The following is a 23,143-nucleotide window of genomic DNA, read 5'->3' on the forward strand; positions in this document are numbered from 1 at the left end:
GCCAGGAGTAATCCCTGTGCATTGCCAGGTGTCGCCCAAAAACCAAAAAAAAAAAAAAAAGAGGTAAGAAATAACAAGTACTGGTGAAAATATGGAGGAAAAGCAACCTTTGTGCACTGTGGATTCAAATGTAAATTAGTAAAATGGCCGTGGAAAGCAATAAGGGGGGGCTCTCAGAAAGCTAAAAATAGAAATACTATATGATTCAATAATTCTACTTCTGGATATATAACTACCCAAAGAAAAATTTAAAAGTACAACCTCAAAAAGACATCTGCCCTCAATGTGGATTATAATTACTCACAATATCCAAGACATGGAAATTTCAGGGTCCATTGTCAGATAACATTTTTTAAAATATGTGCATACTGTCTTGCATCAATTGACAACAGGGATAAATGTTCTGGAGAAATGCACTGTTGGGTGATTTTGTCATTACATGAACATCATAGAGTATAAATGCACAAACCTAGATTATCTATCACATGCCTTAGCTATATTGTATACCCTATTAGGATCACTGTCTTATATACAGTCCAACACTAACCAAAGCATTAAGTGATGCATGGCTATGTGTAACACTGCACTGTAACACTGTCCTCCCATTGTTCATGTATTTGCTCAAGTGGGCACCAGTAACTTCTTCATTGTGAGACTTGTTATGATCTGTCAGTATTCAAACCCGGGACTTGGCTTTCTCTGCACATGCGCCCCAGGCATCCTCTAGGACCCTGGGACGCTCAGGATCCCTGAGCCTCTTTCTGTTGGTCCCCTACCCCGACACACACACCAGGTACCCGTGGGGGCGTGGCCTCTTCAGAAGTGGACGTGGATTCTGTAGAAATGGGCGTGGCCTAATATTGAGCCAGCCAACGCTTACACGGCCACAGGTAGTTTACCCATACCCAGAAATCTCGTGTAACATCTTCGTCCCCATACCTCCAAACCAACATGAAGAAACAATGCAAATCCCAGCCATGTGGGGAGGATGATGAAAAGAGTCCAGAAGCCTCAGTAGGCGCTACTCACCTAAGGGGCTTCTCTAAGAAAGAATTCAGATATGAAGTAATGAAGATGTTCAATGAACTCAAAGAAACAGTGAGAGAGAGATGTCCAGTAAATTAAAGGAGGACATGAAAGAAACAATAGAGAAATTATGGGAAGAAATGAGAGCAGAAATTGGAAAGCTATGGACAGAAATGTCACAAATAAAAGATTCTGTAGATGAAATAAAAAACTTAGTCTCGAACATTGTATAACTGAAACCCAAGCACAAAAATTTGTAAGTCTACAACTAAAAATTTTTTAAAAATACTTAGTCTGTGCCCTCAACAGTAGAATGACCACAGCTAAAAACAGAATCAGTGAGCTGGAAGATCAGCTGCACCAAGCCAACAGGAAACAACAATGACAAGAGACCGCAATAGCTCTAGAGCGAATCAGAGTCCTAGGAGATGATTCCAAGAGGAACAACATTAGAATCATTGGAGTACCAGAATCTCAGGGAAACAATCCCAGTGAGAAAGCCATGGCTAAACAAATCATTGCTAAAAAATTCCCAGAGCTGGACAATACAGCTATTCAGATTCAAGGAGCCAAAAGGGTGCCAACTAAGAGACCCTAACAAAAACACTCCAAGACATATCATAGTTAGAATGATGGATGCCACGGATAGAGACTATACTGCAAGCAGCAAGGTCAAAGAAAGAAATCACATACAAAGGAGCACCCTTTAGATTCACAGCAGACCTATCAGAGGAAACCCTCTAAAACCGAAGGCAATGGTGGGATATAGTGAAAAAACTCACTGAAATGAATGCTTCACGAAGAATTCTCTATCCGGCTAAACTCTCACTCAAACTCGAAGGAACGATACACTATTATCTGGATAAACAGCAGCTCAGAAACTTCATAGACTCAAAACCAAACCTAAAAGAAGGGCTAAAGGGCCTACTATAAGACAAGAGAAACCCTGCAAGCACAACACACCTTTACAGAAAGATGACACAAAACCCCATAACAATAATCTCTCTCCATGTCAACGGTCTAAATTCACCAATTAAGAGACACAGAGTGGCAAAATGGATTCAGAGACAGAACCCAACATTCTGCTGCCTACAAGAAACTCATCAACAGTCAGAGCAAATACAGACTCAAAGTTAAAGGATAAAAAACAATCCTGCAAGCAAACAGCTCCCTCAAAAAAGCTGGGGTGGCCATACTAGTATCCAACAACATAAATTTCAGGTTGAAAAAGATTAGAAGGGACAGCGAAGGCCATTTTCTATTCATCAAGGGATACGTACAACAGGAAGAAATCACACTCTTAAATGTATATGCACCTAATGAGTGAACAGCTAAATATCTAAAACAACTGCTAACAGATTTTAAGAAGGACATTGCTAGCAACACAATAGTAGCTGGAGACTTCAACATCGCCTTATCACCTCTGGATAGATCAACAAGAACAAAACTCAGCAAGAAAACATTGGCTCTGAAGGAAGAATTAGAAGAGAGAGGGCTTATAGACCTATACAGGGCTCTATACCCCCCAAAAAAGAATACACATTCTTCTCCAGTGCACATGGAACATTTTCCAAAACAGACCATGTGCTAGGCCACAAAACATACCTCAATAGGGTCATCTTACAACACACAGCAAAAAAGAAGAAAACCGGCTGGAGGGCCCCACAGCTCCCGGAGAATTCTCCGGGCCCCAAACAGAGCCGATATCACTGGGAGGTCCCAGATGGGGTAGGTGCTGTCTCCCCGCTTTCTTCAGATGGAATCCCGGTGACCATGAGCTTCTACAAGCATGGCTCTGGCATGCGGGTACCAGGACATTTTTTCTGAACTGTGCGACTGCATAAGCGGTTGCGCGACATTTCCTTATATGCAACATGATCAATGGAAAGTAAATCATCCAACATTTCTCCCTGAAAATCAGGCTTGAATGGTGGTAGGAAAATCTGAGCAAAAGATAATGCCCAACTGAAATGCATCTGGACTGTGTATTTAACTATGGTGCTATGCCACCCTGGGAGGGGAAGGATGTCTGTCCCTCCACCTGTCCCGCTGTGCGGCGGTGACATGGTGTCCTGCATTTTTTAGAGCCTAATGAACAGCCAGGTATGTGACTGCATTGATGAGCCATATGGGGCTTCATGGGATGGGGGGTGGAATCGGCCCTGCTCTTCGCCATGACAATGCTCCGGGTTGCCACCCTCAAATGCCTCCTCCAGCTTCTGACTGACCGTGGATTCCAGAGGCACACATACTAATCTCGGAACCCAGGGGATTCTGGCAGTAATCCCTCTAGGTTTTTTACTAAAATATTAGAATTCCAAATTCTAATATTTGGAATATATATTGTGGCCACACAACATCACGTGCTCTTCATAATCAACATCAGAAAACAAATTTTCTAATGATATTTTTGTGGCAGGTCTAAATGTTGGGAAAAATTCCAAATAACAGTGGTGGGTCTTTTGTCATAATATTGAATGTAATCAACCTAGAGAGAGAGAGAAAGAAAGAGAGAGAGAGAGAGTAAAGTAGAAATCTGTCACACAGGTGGGAGGTGGGTGGGAAGGGGGGTATACTGGGGTTCTTGGTGGCGGAAAATGTTCACTGGTGAAGGGACTGGTGTTTGATCATTGTATGACCGACTGAGACTTGAACTGAAAGGCTTTGTTACTGTTCTCACCGTGATTCAACAAATACATTAAAAATGTATTTTAAAAAATACCTCAATAGAATCAGGAAGATAAAAATAGTATCAACAATCTTTTCAGACCATGATGCATTGAAGATAGAAGTGAATCACACACAGATACACAGACACGGAAACCAAATCAAACACTGGAAATTAAACAACTCAATGTTTAACAACGAGTGGGTCAGGAAGGAAGTTAAGGACGAAATCAAAGATACCTGGAAACAAATGAGAATGAAGACACGAGCTACCAGAACCTATGAGATGCAGCTAAAGCTGTGTTCAGGGGAAAATTTATAGCTCTGCAAGCATTTATCAGGAAGGAAGAAAGGACCCACACAAACAACTTGACTTCACATCTCAAGATCTTAGAAAAGGATCAACAAAAGGAGCCCAAATCAGGCAGAAGAAAAGAGATCATAAACTTACAGCAGAAATCAACGACATGGAAACCAAAAAATTAATCTGAAAGATTAATGAAACCAAGAGCTGGTTCTTCGAGAAAATAAACAAGATAGATAAACCACTAGCAAGACTCACAAAGAAAGAGAGAGAACCCTGATAAACCAAATCAGAAATGAGAAGGGGGATATAGCAATAGAAACCAAAGAAATTCAAAGGATCATCAGAGACTACTTTGAAAGTCTGTATGCCACGATACAAGAGAACCTAGAAGAAAAGGATAAATTCCTGAATTCCTATAATCTCCTAAGGCTGAATCAAGAAGATCCAGGGACCTGAATAGACCTATTAACATCAAGGAAATTGAAACTGTAATCAGAAGTCTTCCCAAAAACAAAAGCCCAGGTCCAGATGGATTCACTAGTGAATTTTTCCAAACATTTAAAGAGGACCTATTGCCAGTTCTTCTCAAGCTTTTCCAGGAAATTGAAGAAACAGAAACTCTCCCAAACAGTTTCTATGAAGCCCATATCTCTCTAATACCAAAAGGAAACAAAGATACCACAAGAAAAGAGACTTGTTACTGTTTTTGGCATATTGAATACTTCATGGATAGCTTGGCAGGCTCTGCCATGTGGGCGGGGTACTCTTGGTAGCTTGCTGGGCTCTATGAGAGGGACGGAGGAATCAAACCTGGGTTGGCCGAGTGCAAGGCAAATGCCCTACCTGCTGTGCTATGGCTCCAGCCCAGGACTATGTATACAATAGAATATTATTCTATCCTAAAACAGAAAAGTATCTGCCATTTGCAAAAACATACATGGACCTTGAGGGAGTTATAATAAGTGAGATGTGGAAACCTGAATTCACAGAAATGAAGAACAGAATGGCAGTTGCCAGAGACTGGGATGGTAGAAATGGGGAAATGTTGACCATAAGGTTCAAACTCCCAGTCATCAGATAAATAAATTCTGGGATTAACTAGTTTCAGCATTTTGTCTGTGTTTAACAATACTGTATTATTACATACTTAAAAGTTTAAAAAATAGATTTTAAATGCTATCAGTACACATAGAAAATAGAAATTCTGTGAAGGTGGAGCTGTTAACTATCTTACTGTGTCATCATTTTCCAACATAAACATGTATCAAATCAGCATATTTTATATCTTAAACTCATATATGCTTCATATATGTCAATAAATCCAGAAAAAATAAAATAGCATCAACCTGTGTCAAAATTTGTCTAAAATATTTTTCATGTAAATAGTAGGTTTCCTAAAACTCATATAATGGGAGAATTTGCAGTTTGGGAAAAGTGTATTATGGGCAAATGAGGTTTAGTAGTAACAATTTCACAAGTGAGTCCAAGGAGTTTTTATAAATATTTTATGTTCACTGATATCAGGCAATAAAAGCAATAAAAGCAATGTCGGTGATGTTTTTTACACTGCATCTCAGCAATAGCAAATAGGATATAATTAATTTACATTCATTATCTCCAGTTCCCTGAAAATATCCTAATAATGTCACTCTGACATTTATATTAAATATTTATTATTTTTATTTTGCTGCAAATAATATCCACCTTTATTTTCTATTTAGTTCTGCATAAAAATTCTCAGCAATTTTATTTTCCAGTTAATCCCCTATCCTGTGACCTCAGGGCCCAGTGACACAATATCCACATGAATATTCTGGCCCCATACAAAATCTCCAAGAGCAGGAGTTGCCACTACTACTTCTATTGAGCAATCAACACTGAATATGGAGCCAGGGAGCAGAAGTAAATGTGATAAATTCAGCACTCAAAGTCAAATCCTTCTGGCTCAAATTTCATGCTAACCAGGTCTTTAAAGGGCCATATTTGGGGAGTGAAGTGCATAGGAACTAGACTAGGAGAGTCACTGATTCAAATTCTCTCCCACCACCAACCATCTGACATATTACTTAAATTCTCCAAGCTTCTGTTTCTTCTCCCCGTAATGCTAGTTACTTCCCTCTGGACTTCCTGACAACTGCACTTAAAGAAGATAATACGTTGTAAGTAGGAAAGAGATCATTCATTTAATGACTTAGCACAATGCCTGGGAAAAGCACTAAATAGTTTCCTAGCATTTCCTAAATATTCAGTAAACATTAACTAGGCTTATGTGAAGTGTGGTCACATTTTAACTAATCTTTTTGTTTCTACTCGTATTGATTATGCAACTTGATTGTTGAAAGTTTGATATATACTGAAAAGTACACCGAAGAAAAACAATCATACCTGCAAAGTCAATAAATAAAACTTTGGAGAAGTTCATTTTCTTTATCTCTCTGTGTTTTCTAACATGTTGAAATAAGCCATGCTAGTATCAGGGTGCCCCAAACCATGCTGTAAGCATACATGGCCACTTACATTTAAATATATTTTAATTAAATTTGAATAGAATTTTAAAATGTAGTTCTTCATTTGTACTTGCCACTTTTCAAGTGCTCTGTAGATGCATGTTGGCTGTAACTTGCATATAGAATGGTGTAGATATTTCTGTCATCATGCTAAGTTCTATCAGACAGTACGAGATACAGTTTCATATCTTGATTTTCTTCACTTAGCACCATATCATGTCACTTTCAAATGGCATCACTCTCCCCAAAAAACTGAACTTAGCATCTAAATTAAATAGATGTGCTATGATTTCTTTAAATAGTCTTCTGCTTTTGGATATTTTTGTTTCCTTCCAAATGTTCACTGTTATAAGTAATGTTCCAGGGATCACCCGTGAGCATAAAATATTGTGTACTTCTATATTTATTATTCTTAGGATAAACATCTATATACTACTCAAATTACATAGCCAAAAGAACCTGAAATTTAAGGCTTTAAATATATGTCTTTCCAACACATATAGAAAGATTTTGCAACTAACCCTCCCAATATTATTTATTCCAATGTTTACCAATGTTAAGAGAGAAAGTTGTATTTCCGCTTAAAATTTTGTGTTTTTGTATTATTTTCCCATTATTATGGATCTAAAATGTTGTATTTCTTCGGTTTGGGAAGATTAAAGATGTTTTGGAGGCTTCCAGGTAAATTGTGTCTAATTACATAAATTATGGTTTTAATGAAATAACAAGCATGCCAGATAGGAAGCGGAGAATATACTGTCTACTCACCAGCTGCAATTCCCTGAGAACTCATCTGAGCATTAAATCGGTGCTGAGCAGAGCAGAGACCCAGTAAATATTTGCAGGTCTTGGCTGAATCAGTGACAAATGTGTGCTTTTTCCCAGTGATGCTGCTTGTGATGGTAAACTTCTTTCGCTGAAGGAAGCAAACAGACTTTAATATATGAATTCTCTTAATATGTATTACCCATCCATTGAAGCACAACTATCCAGACAGTGATCAAATGCTGGAGTCCTGAATTGGGTAGCAATAGATTCAGCATCCAGAGTACAGGGCCAGTGTTATCATGGCTAGCGATGACCCAGTATTTTCAGTTAAGTAAATTCCCTTCTTTTATCTTTCCTTCAGTCATAAATCAAATTTTTTTCAGGTATTCCTATCTGCTAAGTAGACACCAGGTGAAAACATGAAATGAGTGAGATACTCAGTTGGCCTTCAGCAAAAGCGAACAGATTCCTTGGTAAGCATTTTGAAAGATCATTAAATATACCTATAGTTTTCATTGTACATAGTTGACATAGGAAGGGAAATCTCAGTTAATAAAATTGCAAAAATATAAAAAGCACCTTATGTGTCTCATTGTTTTTGCCCTTTAGTATGAGATCTGTTCTAAGTGCTTTTTTGAGGCATCAATTAACTGCATCTTCAAAGCTACAAATAGTAGAGGTGGAGCAAGGGTTGTCATTATCTTAATTCTACAGATGAGTATACATCCCAGAGTGCTCAAAATATTGTAGGAATTATGGTGACTTCATTAAAATGCTTTTTCGCATTTATGCCTTCAAGAATACATACAAAGTAATAAATACTTACATAGCTGACTAAGATAAATTCAGGAGAGTTTTCTACCTGGGATTATTTATCTGGAGCCTTGTGGGGTAAAAATCTTAACTTTTTGCTATGCATAACTCTAACAAAGCAACAAAGAAATTTTATTAAATATTCACCCTATAGTTTTCAAATAAAATCTCTATCTTAGTGATTGTAGCTATTTAAATAAAAACTTTAAATCCATGTAACTTTGTTAATATAGGATATATACTTTAAAGAAATGACTAAACTCCTGATCCTCTTTAATCTTGATCCCTTTTAATTCATAATAATCACCATTTCTATAAAATTCTACATACAAAGCAGAATTAACAAAAAGCAGGTAATTGTTATTTCCTCTGAGAACTCCTCTTTAACATTAACCTAATTTTAGATAACCTGATTATTCTTTACATGTTCTTTTATTGACAAACAGAATGTCTCCTTATAATAATGTGAATAAATTTAACCCAAGTGATTTTTATTCTATAGAGTAGTTTTTAGATAATGTGTTTTTTCAGAATTTATAGATGCTGTTCTGCTAGTCTTAATAATTCTTCCTTAAAGTAAAGTAAAGGCCCTCCCGTTGATCATCGATTTGCTCGAGCGGGCCCAGTAACGTCTCCACTGGAGACTTTGTTGTTACTGTGTCTGGCATATCGAATACTCTCGGTAGCTTGCCGGGCTCTCCGAGAGGGGCGGAGGAATCGAACTTGGGTCGGCCATGTTGGCTGCGTGCAAGGCAAACGCCCTACCCGCTGTGCTATCGCTCCAGCAAATTATACTAATTCTTAAACTACTTTATTGTTCATTTTATCCATATGTTTCCAAAGTTGAATATTTGTTTGTAATCCAAACATTGATGTGCTTTCATATTGTGTTGATAATTTTTATATTAATGTCACTCAGATATCATTTTTAGATAATGTGGAATATAAAGAGACATAGAAGGGGATTAATAAATAATAAATTAATAAAGGTGACAGAAGCTGAGAACTAGAGAACTGGTCTTCAACAGGAAGCTTAGTGGTTTAGGATGGTGGGGGAACACTGTAACAATGGTGGAGGGAAGTGACCTCTCTGGAGCAGGAGGTGGTGCTGGTTAGCAACAGAAACAAAAAATCACAATGCCTGAAAAAATAAAAGTGCCTGTCATGGAAACAGGGTCGGGGGTGGGAGGGAAACTGGTGACAATGGTTGATGGACGTGAACACTGGTGAAGAAATTGGTGTTAGAACATTGTATGCTTAAAATTCAATCATAAATAACTTTGTAAATCACAATGCCTCAATAAAAAAATTAATTGAAAAAATTAAAGAAGAAAGTAATTATTTAATAACTATTTCTTAAGCCTGAAAAGAGAGAATAACACACACACACACACACACACATACACACACCAGTTTTGTACACAGCTCCTACAACTCATAAATTCTCAGACGGCTAGGGATGTGACTCAGTGGTAGCACTCATGTCTTGCATGATCTATGCCTGGCACTACAAAAAAAGAAAAAAGAAAACCAGATTAAAAGGAAACGATACAAACTCTCAGCAAAACTTTTGGACAACAGGTTTATAAAGCATTAAATATGAGAGAGTGAAATTTTATTCGACTTCTTGACTGAAAGCTTAAACAAGTCTCAACTGTAGCAGTCTAGATTTTTTTTCTATTTTGATAACATCATTTAATAGAAAGTTTATATCTGCCTGAAAGCTTTCACAGACACAAGCTACTGCTGTTGAACTTGAACCTCATTTTTTAAATTCAACTATTACTTTATTTATATTACTATGCTTAAATTACATGGAAAAGACAAGTAGGCAATTCTGCCCCACCTCAGGAAAAGTTTCCAATCAACACCAAGTGTGTGGTGACAAATAGCTAGGAATGGTGACATCTTCCGGTCAAGATTGTCAAATATGAAAACATATTTTAACCCCTATCATTGCAGTACCTACAGCCATGATGCTTCCTTAAAGTCGTGTTCTGCTTTGTTTTTCAAAGCAAGGTTTTATCCATTTTGGAGGTAGGTTCCTTGACGTTGCTGTTAATTCGCAGCCTAGTTTGTTTGATTTGGCCCATCTTTCCAGAGCAGTAACATTCTTCCAAGCAGAGGCGTAATTGTCAGAGCTAACATGGCTAAGGCTCCCAGGCCCTCAAGTAGGCAGCCAGTCCCAGGAGAGCCCCTGCCATGTGATAAGTACTTATTATTATTAATATTATTATTAGTGAAACACCATGAGGTACAGTTGTAGACTTACAGATTTTTGTGCTTGGGTTTCAGTTATACAATGATTGAGTACCCATCCCTCCACCAGTGCCCATTCCCACCTCCAATGCTCCCGGAATCCCTCCCACCCCCAAATCCTCCCCATCCCACACCATCCCTGTGGCAGGGCATTCCCTTTTGTTCTCTCTCTTCTTTTGTGTGCTGTGGTTTTTAAAAGAGGCATTGAGTGGCAATCATGCTTGGTCTATAGTCTACTTTCAGCATGCATCTCTCATCCTGGGAGGATCCTCCCAACACTCTTTATTTGGTGCTCCCTTCTCTATCTGAGCTGCCTTCTCTTCCAGTATGTGCAGCTGGCCTCCAAGCCATGGAGTGAACTCCTGGTACTTATCTTGGCTTTTCTTGGGTGTTAATCTCCCAATTTGTTACTTTATATTCCCCAGATGAATGCAATCTTTCTATGTCTATCCCTCTCTTTCTGACTCATTTCACTTAAGCATGATACTTTCTATGTAGTACCACTTGTATGTAAATTTCATGACTTCATCTTTTCTAAAAGCTACATAGTACTCCATTGTGTAGATGTACCAAAGTATCTTTAACCAGTCATCTGTTCTCAGGCACTCCGGTTTTTTCCAGATTTTGGCTATTGTGAATAGTGCAGCAATGAACACAGAAGTGCAGATATCATTTCAACTGTACTTTTTTGCCTCTCCAGGATATATTCCCAGGAGTGGTATTGCTGGGTCAAATGGGAGCTCAATTTCTAATTTTTTGAGAATCGTCCATACTGTTTCCAAAAGGGCTGAACCAGTCAGCATTCCCACCAGCAGTGAAGAAGGGTCCCTTTCTCGCCACATCCGTGCCAACATTGGTTGCTTTTGTTCTTTTGGATGTGGGCCAGTCTCTGTGGTGTGAAATGATATCTCACTGTTGTTTTGATCTGCATCTCCTGATGATTAGTGATGTAGAGCATTTTTTCATGTGCCTTTTAGCCATTCGGATTTCTTCTTTGGGAAAGTTCCTGTTCATTTCATCACCCCATTTTTTGATGGGGTTAGATGTTTTCTTCTTGTAGTGTTCAACCAGTGCTTTGTATATTCTTGATATCAAGTCTTTATCAGATGGTTATTGGGTAAATATCCCATTCTGTAGATTGTCTTTGTATTCTGGTTATTGTATCTTTTGAGGTGCAGAAGCTTCTTAATTTAAGATAGTACTCTTATGAAGCACGAAAGTAAGATGCTTTCACCAGTCTCAACATGGCAGACTTTTCAGGACAACTGCTACCACTTACCACCAGCGGTGGTGTTTTATAATATGGAACCAGATTCCACAAAGGAGAGGGTGAGATGCGGATTCAGTTACTATAGAGCTGACAGAATTCATTCATGTGGCCTGTGGTCTCTTTGGCAATAGTTTTATTGTCAGACATTCCAGAAGTGTCACCCAAGCCTCAGAGAAGGCCAGTGACCATGTGAAATGACTGAGCTCTCCAAAACCCAACAGCAAAAGTATGTGGTTTGGATTTGGAGGGGAACAAGGTTTGAAATGGACAGAACCAGAAGCCACACTACAGAAAAAAAACCTTCAATTTAGTACTTAAAACCTCCCAATCGTCGGGGGTATGGTGCCGCCAGCAGGTCAATCTGTTCCTGTGGGGCGAGTGCATCAGCAGCCTGGTGGTGCCTTCAAAATACCCCAAAATTGCTGCTGTGCCTTTGGCCAGACCCCAAAAACTTGGGGCAAAGTTTACCAAGAAAGTAAACAGCCAAAAGTTAGGTATGTGGGAGACACACCCACAAACCACCTCCAGCTCAGCTGTATAATTGGAGACATGGCCTCTCTGGTTCCTGATCAAACTGCTTAACAGCCATGATCCCAGAGACTCAGAAACAAATCTCAAAACCCAGCGGCTTTAGGCAGAAATGCATCCGGTCCTTGCAGTAGGTTACCGCTGCTGGGCCAACCCGGGTGGGAATAGGTTTCGTGCCTTGGCCTGTTCCCCCTGGCGGCCCAGTGGCCGCCATCCTTCAGAGGCCACTGGACAGTCAGGTTTGGGTCCCCAGTGATGAGACACGCAGGGCCTCACGGGATGGGGATGGAGCCGGTCCTGTCCTCCCCACCCCAATGAGACCCCAAGTCATGGCCCACGAACGGACTCTCTGGCTCCTGATCAGGCTCCTTAACGGCCATAATCCCAGAGACTCAGAAACAAATCTCAAAACCCAGAGGCTTTTGGCAGAAATGCATCTGGACCCCACAGTACGTTACTGTCGCCAGGCCACCCCAGGGAGGAAAGGGTGTTGTCATTCTGCCTGCTCCGTCTTGGCGGGTTGGTGGCCGTCATCCTCCAGAGTCCATTGGACAGTCACGCTTGGGCCCGCAGTGACATAACTTGCTGGGCCTATGGGATGGGGGGGGGGGGGGGGGACCCAGGCCTGTCCTTCCGACCCCAATGAGACCCCAAGTCATCGCCCATGAACGACCTCTCTGGCTCCTGATCAAGCTGCTCAACGGCCATGATTCCAGAAACTCAGGAGCAAATCTCGAAACCCAGTGGCTTTTGGCAGAAAGCCCTCCAGATTTAAGTGTTAAAATTTCAGAATTTCAAAATCAGATGGCCCTACTGCAGCCATGCGACATCATATGTTATTCATAACCAGCAATAGAACACAAATTGTCTACTGTTGCCTTTTCAGCAGATCTGAGTGTTGGGGTAAAATCTCAAATAATAATGGTGGGTCTGGTGACGAAATATTGAATGTGATCAAAGTAGAGAGAGAGTAATGTGGAAATCATCTGCCCCACAGGTAGGGGGAGGATGTGGGATAGGGGTATACTGGGGTTTTTGGTGGTGGAGAATGGGCACTGGTGAAAGTACGGGTGTTTCATTGCATGACCAAGACTTAGACCCGAAAGCTTTGTAACTGCTCTCACGGTGATTCAATAAATAAAATTGTAAAAAATGAGGAAGAGAGAAAGAGAGCAGGAAGAAGAGAGCGGAGGAAGAGAGCGGTTTGAAACGCCTTCAAGAGCATCGAAGAAATAGCTAAGAGGATGAAGAACCTCCGGCTCCGGGCACATCTCTTTGATTCCACTGTTCTTCCTGCATTAACATACGCCTCAGAGACCTGGGCCCTACGCAAACAGGATGAGAACGCTATTCAGGTCTCCCAAAGAAGAATAGAAAGAGCTATGCTTGGAATATCACGTTTCACTCAAATGAGAGAAAGACTCTGGAGTTCCAACATCTGTCAATGATCAAGAATCAGGGACGCTGTCTCGTTTGCCAAGGTGTCAAAAATCAGATGGGCTGGTCACGTAATAAGAATTAAAGACGACCGCTGGACTAGAGCTGTTACCGACTGGATTCCACGGGATGTCAAAAGATCTTGTGGCTGCCTACCTACCAGATGGTCAGACTTCTTCATCAAGATCATGAACAATCGGTTTGAGGCTCTTCATGTTCCTAGAGTGAACAGACGCCATTGGGCTACACTAGCACGCGACAGGGACAAATGGAGACGTTACTGGCGCCTGCTCGAGCAAATCGATGATTAATGGGAAGTCAAGTGATCAAGTGATCAAGTAAAAAATGAGAAAAAAAAAGTAAGGTGGAGTTCATGCCCAATTCAATCAGCTAATCAGTGGCTGAATAAATAGCAGTACTCCTACAAAAAAAAAAAACCTCCCAATTGTATACAAATGCTGTCTCCTCCAGATGATATGAGATAGTTCAGTGAACTACATTGTCAGGACACTACACAATATTCATCTTCTTTATGAGAATTTATTCAATTTTCTTCATACAGAGCATAGAAACTTGCAGGAGTACTACAAAAAGCTAAAATTTCTCCATGCCAACCTGCATATTTTGTGCATGTTATTAATAATAAAAGCAACTTCCAATCAGCTATACTAGAAGAAAGATTGAATTATGTTTTTATCCTCTCAAGAGGTAATGATAGTATAAAAGTGACATCATATAGAAAAGCAATGAGTATCAACCACCAAAAAGGAGAAAGAAAATTAACATTTATAGAATTGATAAATTATAATATTATCTTTTGACTTCTGCAGTTTTGTGGTATTTTGTTCAACTCTTAAGATTCACAAGTGTTGGTGATTTCTAGTTCTAAATATTCATTTTCATGCTATGGCTTGTGTTTGGGACTTTGAATTCTTCTTTTCATGAAAGAAAGCATTTTCATTTGAATGTTTCCTCATTTTTATTAACCCTGCTCTCCTCTTCAGTCATTTTAATTACTGTTAATATCCAAAACAATTACTAATATAGTATATTCTTCAACAGAGACATAGAAGATTGAATAGTCTTCTAAACTGACTTAGTCTCTGTCATGACAGGTTTCCGATGCATCTACAAATCCTATTCTTAGGAAACAGCATTTTTCTCTATTTCCCTTGCTATGTCCCTGCAGACTGGTAAAATCAATGATCTGTAATTGCTTGAAGAATTTTGGCTTCCTCCATTAATTAGGCAAATTTGAAAACAGCTTCCTGAGCTCATGCTCATATTGTTCTGGATTTCCTCATTTTGTGCTTGCAGAAGCATGAAAAGTTCAAGGCATTTTCTGTGCAAGAAAATGATGGTGACAAGCAACTTGTGACTTCACTCACGCAATAAAAAAATACATTAGTGCTGAATAAAAAGTCATAGAGATTCTCAGTCATAGAGATTCCAACTAGGGGGCTGGAGTGATAGGCCAGTGGGGAAGGCAAGGCACTTGCCTTGCACATGGCCAACCCAAGTTTGATACCCGGCATCCCAGATGGTTCCCCCAAGCACCTCCAGGATTAATTCCTGAGTACAGAGACAGGAGTAACCACTGAACATCTCAGGGTGTGGCCCCCAAACAAAAAAAAAAGGCAAAGTAGACATCCTAATTAGTGATGTTTGGTTCTTTTAAAATGCTACTCAGTTTACCATTGAGTAACCTAAGAATTAGGTTACCATGAGTTACCTAAGCTTTTCCAGTTTTAATCAAAAAATAGTTTTTGGTGGGGGTGGTAATTTACAAAAACTAAACCCACTTAAATATAAGGGATTTACTTAAAGGGCTTATCCAATTTAGTGACTTCAAATAGTTCTATTTTTCAAAATTTCGTTTTTCTGGAGGAGGGTTAGGGGTGGGGGAAGAGACTCAAACAGTGCTTGATCCAGGAATCCCACCAGTAATTCACCGCCTACCTGGTAAGCAATTCAATGCAAGGGTCAGAGGATGCAGTGCTATTCATGCCCTATCACGTAAAAATACCAGGGCCAACCAAGAAGTGCAGGGATTTAAATATAAGGGATTTACTTAAAGGCCCTCCTGGGCCACATTCACTGGTGCTCAGAGGACCATATGGAACTGGAAATCAAACCCAAGAAGAGTGCCTTACACATTGTACTAACTCCCAGCCTCTCAAAATTCCTTTTTAAGCTACCTATTTCTATTCATGTTTTAAAGCAAATCACAGTAAAATTTCTGAAGAGTTAACGATAGAGGTTATATATTTGAACAACTAAACTTGACATAAAGAAACTGAGGAGGGCTGGAGAAATATTATAGTGGGTGAGCCACTTACTCTGCATGTGCTGACCTGGGTTCCATCCTCAGCACCCTATATGGTCCACTGAGCCCTGCCAGGAGTGATTCCTAACTGCAGAGTTAGAAGAAAGCCCTTAGCAGTTTGCACCCCCCCTCAAAAAAAGGAAAGAAAATAGGGAGTAAAACAATAGTATAAATTCTTTAAATGTTCTTTCAGTTAAGTTATAGTAATTCAAAGTCATTAAAATTCTAAAATATTTCAAAAATGGAAATATTATTTACTTAGTTATAGTAAAAAATATTTGGAGAAAAGTATTTTATGATAGTATAAAGGTCATATTAATGAACTGAATTAAATTATGTTCAATTATTATTTACTTTTAGATGTAAACTTTTTCCCTGACTGCAAAGAGATCACTAATTTTTCAGTCCACCAAAAATCACATCTTAACAATATTTAATTTTAACAGCCATGATAAAAAAGTTTTTAAAAATTTTGAGAAAATGAATAAAAACCAATTCTAGTCTACTTTGGAAACTCTAACACCAGAGAATAATTTTTATGTTAAACACAAAAGATTTCATGGATAAAACTATAAGAAGAGATCAAAAAACCAAATAGAAAGAAAAACTAAATCATTTCATAGATCACATGATGAATAACTACATAATTTATAATGAAATCATCTCTGAAGTAAGTGCAGTGACAGAGTTGCCCGCAGTCAGGCAGAGGGCAGAGAGGTCAGCAGCCTGCCTTGGAGACATTGTCAATGCAAAAAAGTACCTAAATTAAAAATAAATATATATATATATATTGCTTTTTGGGTCACACCTGGCAATGCACAGGGGTTACTTCTGGCTCTGCACTCAGGAATTACTCCTGGAAGTGCTCAGGGGACCATATGGGATGCTGGAATTCAAACCCGGGTTGGCTGCATGCAAGGCAAATGCCCTACCCGCTGTGCTATCATTCCAGTCCCCTAAATTCAAAAATATAAATGCTCATGCTCATTGTGTTTTATAGGATTTCAAATGTGCTTATTTATTTTATTTTTAAAAATAAAATTAATAAAGTCTTTAGACTTTTTTAAACTTTCAATGTCTCTCAAAAACTTGCCATCCCCAAGGTGCCATATCATACCTGAACTAATAGAAGACAGGTCAGTTGCCTTGGTATACTGTACACCCAGGGAAAATTAAAACACAGAAAAAAATTTCAAAACCTCACAAATTCTCCTTTAAGTCTAATGCCTATTCCTCTCCTATCTCCCATTCTTGATCTAGATCTCCACATGGATGGATTCTTTTGCTCACAAGGGAAATGTGGTCCTACAGACTGATGGCTGTTCAGTGGGAGCCAGAGGGAGATGCCAGGAGAGAGACGGCAGGGAAGCAGTAAACTCCCGGTACTCACATCCCTGCAGTCTTCTTCCAAACAGGCTACTGTACCTCAGGGTCACCAGTAGAAAACAGGTTGTGGCTTCTCAGGTCAGGGGCAGATCACCCACCCCATTGCTCTCACCAAGGGACAGCAGATCAAAGGAAAGTGAAGGATGGGTCATTCATCAACTGAGAGACACTCACATATGTTGAAATCTTCCCAATTTCTCTCCACTGGAACCGTATAGTTGCAATTCTGCTATCATTTTTCACTTTGTAGACTATGACACTCTCGGCACAGATCCCCAAGGCCATCTTCACCCCTTCAGGCCTCGCCTTGTCTGGGAGAACTCGGTGAATCAGCACTCCATATTCCGGAAGCTGCTGAGTGACCTAGATGGAAAACCAATTAGAAGCCCAACTAGAGAAGACAGGCACACCAAGATAAAAGGTTTCAAACAATTCCATAGAAAATCATCTTCAAATTTTTTTTTAAAAAAAATAGGATCTCCTAATAAGTTATAGAAACTCTGATTTAAACAAATCTTGCTACAGAATTTCTCCACATCTCTGATATGATAACACTTTTATATTTTATCAACTGAAGGAATCTTTTCTTTTCCCCATGGAGTACCTAAAATAAAACCAATACATGGAACATAGCTATTCTGAAAATAGTACAGTAAAGTGATAATCTTACAAACACGGTTTAAGGATTTAGAGTCTTCCAGACCATCAGAAGGTAAGAAATTCCTTTTATTATGCTCATCAAGGTCTACTGCAGTTTTAGCAGCCCCTACCCTTTTATTTTACAGATGGAAAAACTGAGACCCAGTCAGAGAAACCTATCTTCCATATAATAATCACAAATTGGCCCTTACTGATTTATTTTCTGATCATTCTATTTGCATTCCTTAAAGTTTTGTTGGAATAAGTAATATAACTAAATTTGTTGTGTGCCTAAAGGGACAGGTTGGGATTGGTAAGGAAACTGGAAATATTGGTGGAGGGAAGGTCACACTGACAGTGATGGAACACTAAATGCTTGAAACAACTGTATAATGAACAACTTTTCAAATCACAGTGTTTTTAATAAAAAATAATTCAGAAAACATTTTTCATAGCCCCATGGGTTAAGGGAACAAGCTCTTAAAGTTTAATGATTCCATAATGGCTATACCAGCTGCAAATTAATTATCTATCTGCCTTTACAAATAATATTTATAAAGTAATTGTAACTATCTAAAAGGCATAGGTTATAATATTAAGTGGAAAGAAATACAGGATGTTACCAGTATGATTTCAACAGCAAAATTTTTAAAGACAAGAAAGATTTTAGCAGAAAATAGCAATCTTTAGTTATGTAGGAAAATGTTTAATAGCCTAGAAAGTTTGAAAAACATCGAGTTAATTATAAACAGGATGTTATGGGACTGATATGTTAATATAGTTGTGAATCTTTCAGACAAGGTATTCTATTCAGTGTTACCCAATCTGGAATTCTGCCAAGATTCCTAGCATGAGATGATGAACTAGCAGAATTAGTTATCAGTGAATTGGAGGCCAACAGGCGCCATCTGATCATGAAAAAGCAGAACTACAGGGAGCTGTAATTAAATCATCCAATGTCTGTTCATAGGGGAAAGGGCTCTAAGATGTATTCTGAGGAGTCAGGGTTCCTCTGAACACTTACATCCTGCAGAGCAGTCAAGAAAGACACAGAAAGTCTTCGCACTACATATCAATAGTATGTAAAATGCTTATAACCTTTGGTTCTACAGTTCCACCTATAAAAGTCTATCTCTAAGGAATGAAATAGAAATGCAGCTAAATGTTGATCTTAGTATTCTTTATAATAATCTCATATTTAAAAACAAGGGGATATTAAGGGGGGAAAAAACAGGGCACACCATGTGTTGCCTTAAAAGCGTCAAGATTTTAGTGATATGTGATTATAAAAATGTACAAGACTGCATGTATAATATAAATCCAATTTTAAATATATATGCATGTACACATGGGAATGCATATAATAAAGAGTGAAGGATGAATACATCAAAATATAATTGAATTCTCTGCACAAGGCACAATCACAGGCACATATTTACTTTTACAAATGACAGGGAAATTATGTGATCTAAGAGACATTTGCTGTATGATCACAAGAGGCCCACCCAGGGGTCACCAAGTCCCTCTTGATCAAGACGGCACCAGGGACAACACATAAAAAAAAAACAGCAAAACCAGCAGCCAAGGGAAACCATCAAAGTCCAGTGTTCCTTGAAACTGATAAAAATCCTATGCAAATAAAATCAAATATATTCAGTATTTTTAGTAATTTTATCAAATATCAAAGAAAAAACTGTTTATATTTTTGCTACATAGATAGGAGCTTCCTTGGCCTTTCTCATCATCCAACCAGGGAAGGGAGAAGCAGAGTAAGCTCAGCCTCCTTGGCTCTCCTTGCCTGGGATTCTGTGCTTACTCTCCATCACAAACACATTGATGACTTGGAAGTCCCCACGTGTCCCTTGTCAAGGGAATGTTGTTTCCTCTTGACAGGGAACATTTTCCAAGCCTGGATTATGGAGTGTAATGAGTGCATTTCTCCCAGAGATTCTCATATAAAATTCTCACTTGTTCACATTGTGCTAAGTGTCTGAACAATTTTACTAAGTAATCATCACTACCTCCAAAAAAACTAGACCTCACCTGGAAAGCTCTGCTTTCAAAAGTCTGTCTCTACTAAAAGCAATAAAACACATACAGTTTCTATCCATGTTTGGAGACTCTTGTATAGAAAAATGTGTAAATCCTGGATCTTCCTTTTTAATCTTCTTCCCACCTTCAATGCTCCATGTAAACTTCCTGCCCTGTGTAATCTGGGGACCTCTTCCCATATACCCCATCTTCATCCATATGAGCAGAGCAGCCACTCCCTCCCATCTTGAGTAACTAGTACTATTATCGTGGCACAAATATGCAATGCTGCATACTTCTAGGCACCTGTCTGCCTCTCCATGAGACTTGAAACTCCCTAGAAGCAACAATCATCTCCTTCCTACCTCCATCTCCTCAGTACTTGGTCCAACACAGGTCTATGTCTTAACGTGAGCAAAGCCTATTGGAGGCTTACTGTGTGCCCAAAAGCATGGTCACGAATTTTTCTCCAAAAATAAGGGTCACACATCTTGCTCCAGGGGATAAAAGAGATGCTTTGTAGGATAAAGATACCGTGGAACAATGTTTACCTGTATGCATGAACCACATCATGTACTATCCAAAGGAAAGAACCTAGAGGACTCCATATTTGGGGTCTTACAATGTTGTGCAGTGGACTCATGCCGCATTTTGCACTTTAGTTCTTTCCCCATGTCATCTGAGAAATGCGGTCTTCCTGCTCCCAGAAAGTTGACTAGGAGTTTCATGGTAGAAGAAAGGCCCTACCATAACCACTTCAATCCACTAAACCACATTTAGGAACCATTTACAACGCCATCTGCTTCCAGCAGCTTCTTAGCCCCATGAGGTGATGCTGCTGGAGCTTTTAGTTCCTTGCTCAAATCTCAGATGAGTCTGAGCCACACATCTGGACGCCAGAGAAATCTCCCCTAGAGGGTCTGGACTGTGCTCCCTGAACATCAGCACCCATCTCCCAGGTATGGAGGCCTCACCCTCAAGAACTCCAGCTCAGCATCTTCTCCCCAGAGCACAGGACTGAGACGATGCATCTCTGACACTTGGACTTGCACCTGGTGTATGGGCATCCTCTCAATCAGACTGGCTGGGATGTAATCTTCAGCTCGAAAATAGGCTTTACTCTCTACCTGCTGGAAATAAGATGCAAAATATAAGGGCTGCATTTTTAGGGACTCAGATCACAACAGAAGTCTGCAGGCTAGATTAGGCTCCTCATCAGGGACACAGGGAAAAGATGCTCTTTTGAATTACCCATCCAGTATCACTTTTTGACTCCAATCACTTTTTGATTTCAATGGAGTCAAGCTGCATGATATAAGTAGTAGAGAGAAGGATAAGATACCTACTTTAGATCTCTTTTTGAATTCCAAATTCTCCTCAGACCACAAAGCACTTCTCATCCTCGTGGGCTGAGCAGAACTGGGATCTTAAGAAACTGACATTACTACTACCACATGAACAAAATGGATGGAATCATGGATGGAAATTATTTAACATGATCAAGTTCAAGCCACCCAGATTTTACCTGTAAGTGGCAAAAACTGGATGGTTCACCCAAAGTCTTCACATATTCCTTATTTCATGCCATTTCCCAAGAAATACAGAAAATCCCTGGTCCTAAAATTTTGTTTTCACAATTTAACATTTTTACCTGCATCTGCCCCTCATTCACTGTCTCCACTTACACAAGAGATCTTGACTAGAACACCAACTCTCTACAAGAAGACAATCAACAGATTGCTCCCTGAATGAGGGGGCATATGACACTACCACCCTACCCTGAATCTGAACTGTCATTAATTCTTACTCTTTAAGGAGGCCGAGGATAGACCCTTTATCACTAGCTACCTGGTGCTGTGTTCCCCATACAGACGCTGAAGCAGAAAGCTCTGCACGAGGCATCTCAGGGTCCTCCACTCGGAATGAAGAAAACAGGACTTGCAGAACAAGAAATTAACCTAGGGGGCTGGAGTGATAGTAAGTGGGTAGGGCATTTGCCTTGCATGTGGCCAACCTAGGTTCGATTTCCAGCATTCCATATGGTCCCTTAACCACTGCCAGGAGTAATTCCTGTGTGCAAAGCCAGGAATAACCCCTATGCATTGCTGGGTGTGACCCAATAAAGCAAGCAAGCAAGCAAGCAAGAAAGAAAGAAAGAAAGAAAGAAAGAAAGAAAGAAAGAAAGAAAGAAAGAAATTGACCTAGCCCTCATATTTCTTAATCACCCAGGTCTCAGGCATTCTGAGCAAGACATTTTCCCATAGGTGAGTGCAATGAACCTTGAGGAAGGCAGCTAAAAGGTAAGAGAATATGGCCATCTTGGGATAAGCAATTAAGCCTGATAGGGATTTGGAAGGAACAGCCAGATTCCCAAGTTTTCAACATGGCATGAGACTATTCCTATGTGGACAGAACTAAGAATTCTCCAGCACAAGCCTGGCCAAAATGGTACTGATTTCATGTCAGAAAAACAAAAGAAATATTTCAGCCATCTAGTGCATTAAAAAGTATCAAGAATGTCTGTTAAAATGGTCAAAGCCAGAACACCAATACCCCCAGTGCTGGAGAGGACATGAAGCAATAGGAACTCACAGTCATTGCTGACAGAAATGCAAAATAGATGCCAATTGACAATTTCTTACAAAATTAAACATACTACTACCATACTATCCAGCAATTGAGTTCCTTGGGATTTATCCAAATTAGCTGAAAATATATGTTCATATAAAAACCTGCACATCAACATGTATAGTGCCTTTACTTATAATTGCCCAAACTTAGGAGAAAAAGATGTCCTTCAATGGGTAAATAGATGTTTTTTAAAAAACTATGGTACACCAGATAGTCAATGGAATGTTATTTAGTATACTGGATAGAAATTAAATATCAAGCCATGGAAATATGGTGCAAGGCTTTCAGTGAGGGATAGTACAGTGGCTAGGGCATTTGCCTTGCACGCAGCCGATCCACCGAGTTCCCTGCCATTCCATATGGTCCCCTGAGGCACTGCCAGGAGTAATTCCTTAGTACAGAGCCAAAAGTAACCCCTGAGCAACACTGGGTATGACCCAGAAAAGAAAAAAGAAGTTAGAGCCAGAAAAGCATGTTTAAAAAAAAAAAAGGAAAGAAAAAGGCTATATGTTGGGGCTGGAGCGATAGCACAGCGGCTAGGCATTTGC

At 39.5% G+C, this 23,143-nt stretch overlaps 1 protein-coding gene across 1 annotated transcript in view; it reads right to left on the reverse strand.

Moving 5' to 3' along the window:
• Nucleotides 1-23,143, reverse strand: part of FRMPD2 (FERM and PDZ domain containing 2) — a 106,066-nt gene that overhangs the window by 35,870 nt on the left and 47,053 nt on the right. Inside the window, exons 13-17 of the mRNA XM_056130435.1 lie at nucleotides 20,939-21,094; nucleotides 17,469-17,657; nucleotides 7,297-7,423; nucleotides 1,472-1,499; nucleotides 508-520 (exon numbers count right to left, since the gene is read on the reverse strand). Coding sequence (XP_055986410.1) covers nucleotides 508-520; nucleotides 1,472-1,499; nucleotides 7,297-7,423; nucleotides 17,469-17,657; nucleotides 20,939-21,094 — 513 coding nt within the window. The remainder of the gene's footprint in view (nucleotides 1-507; nucleotides 521-1,471; nucleotides 1,500-7,296; nucleotides 7,424-17,468; nucleotides 17,658-20,938; nucleotides 21,095-23,143) is intronic.

Source organism: Sorex fumeus, unplaced genomic scaffold (genome assembly GCF_029834395.1).
Source record: "Sorex fumeus unplaced genomic scaffold, SorFum_2.1 ptg000078l, whole genome shotgun sequence".
NCBI classification, from domain to species: domain Eukaryota; kingdom Metazoa; phylum Chordata; class Mammalia; order Eulipotyphla; family Soricidae; genus Sorex; species Sorex fumeus.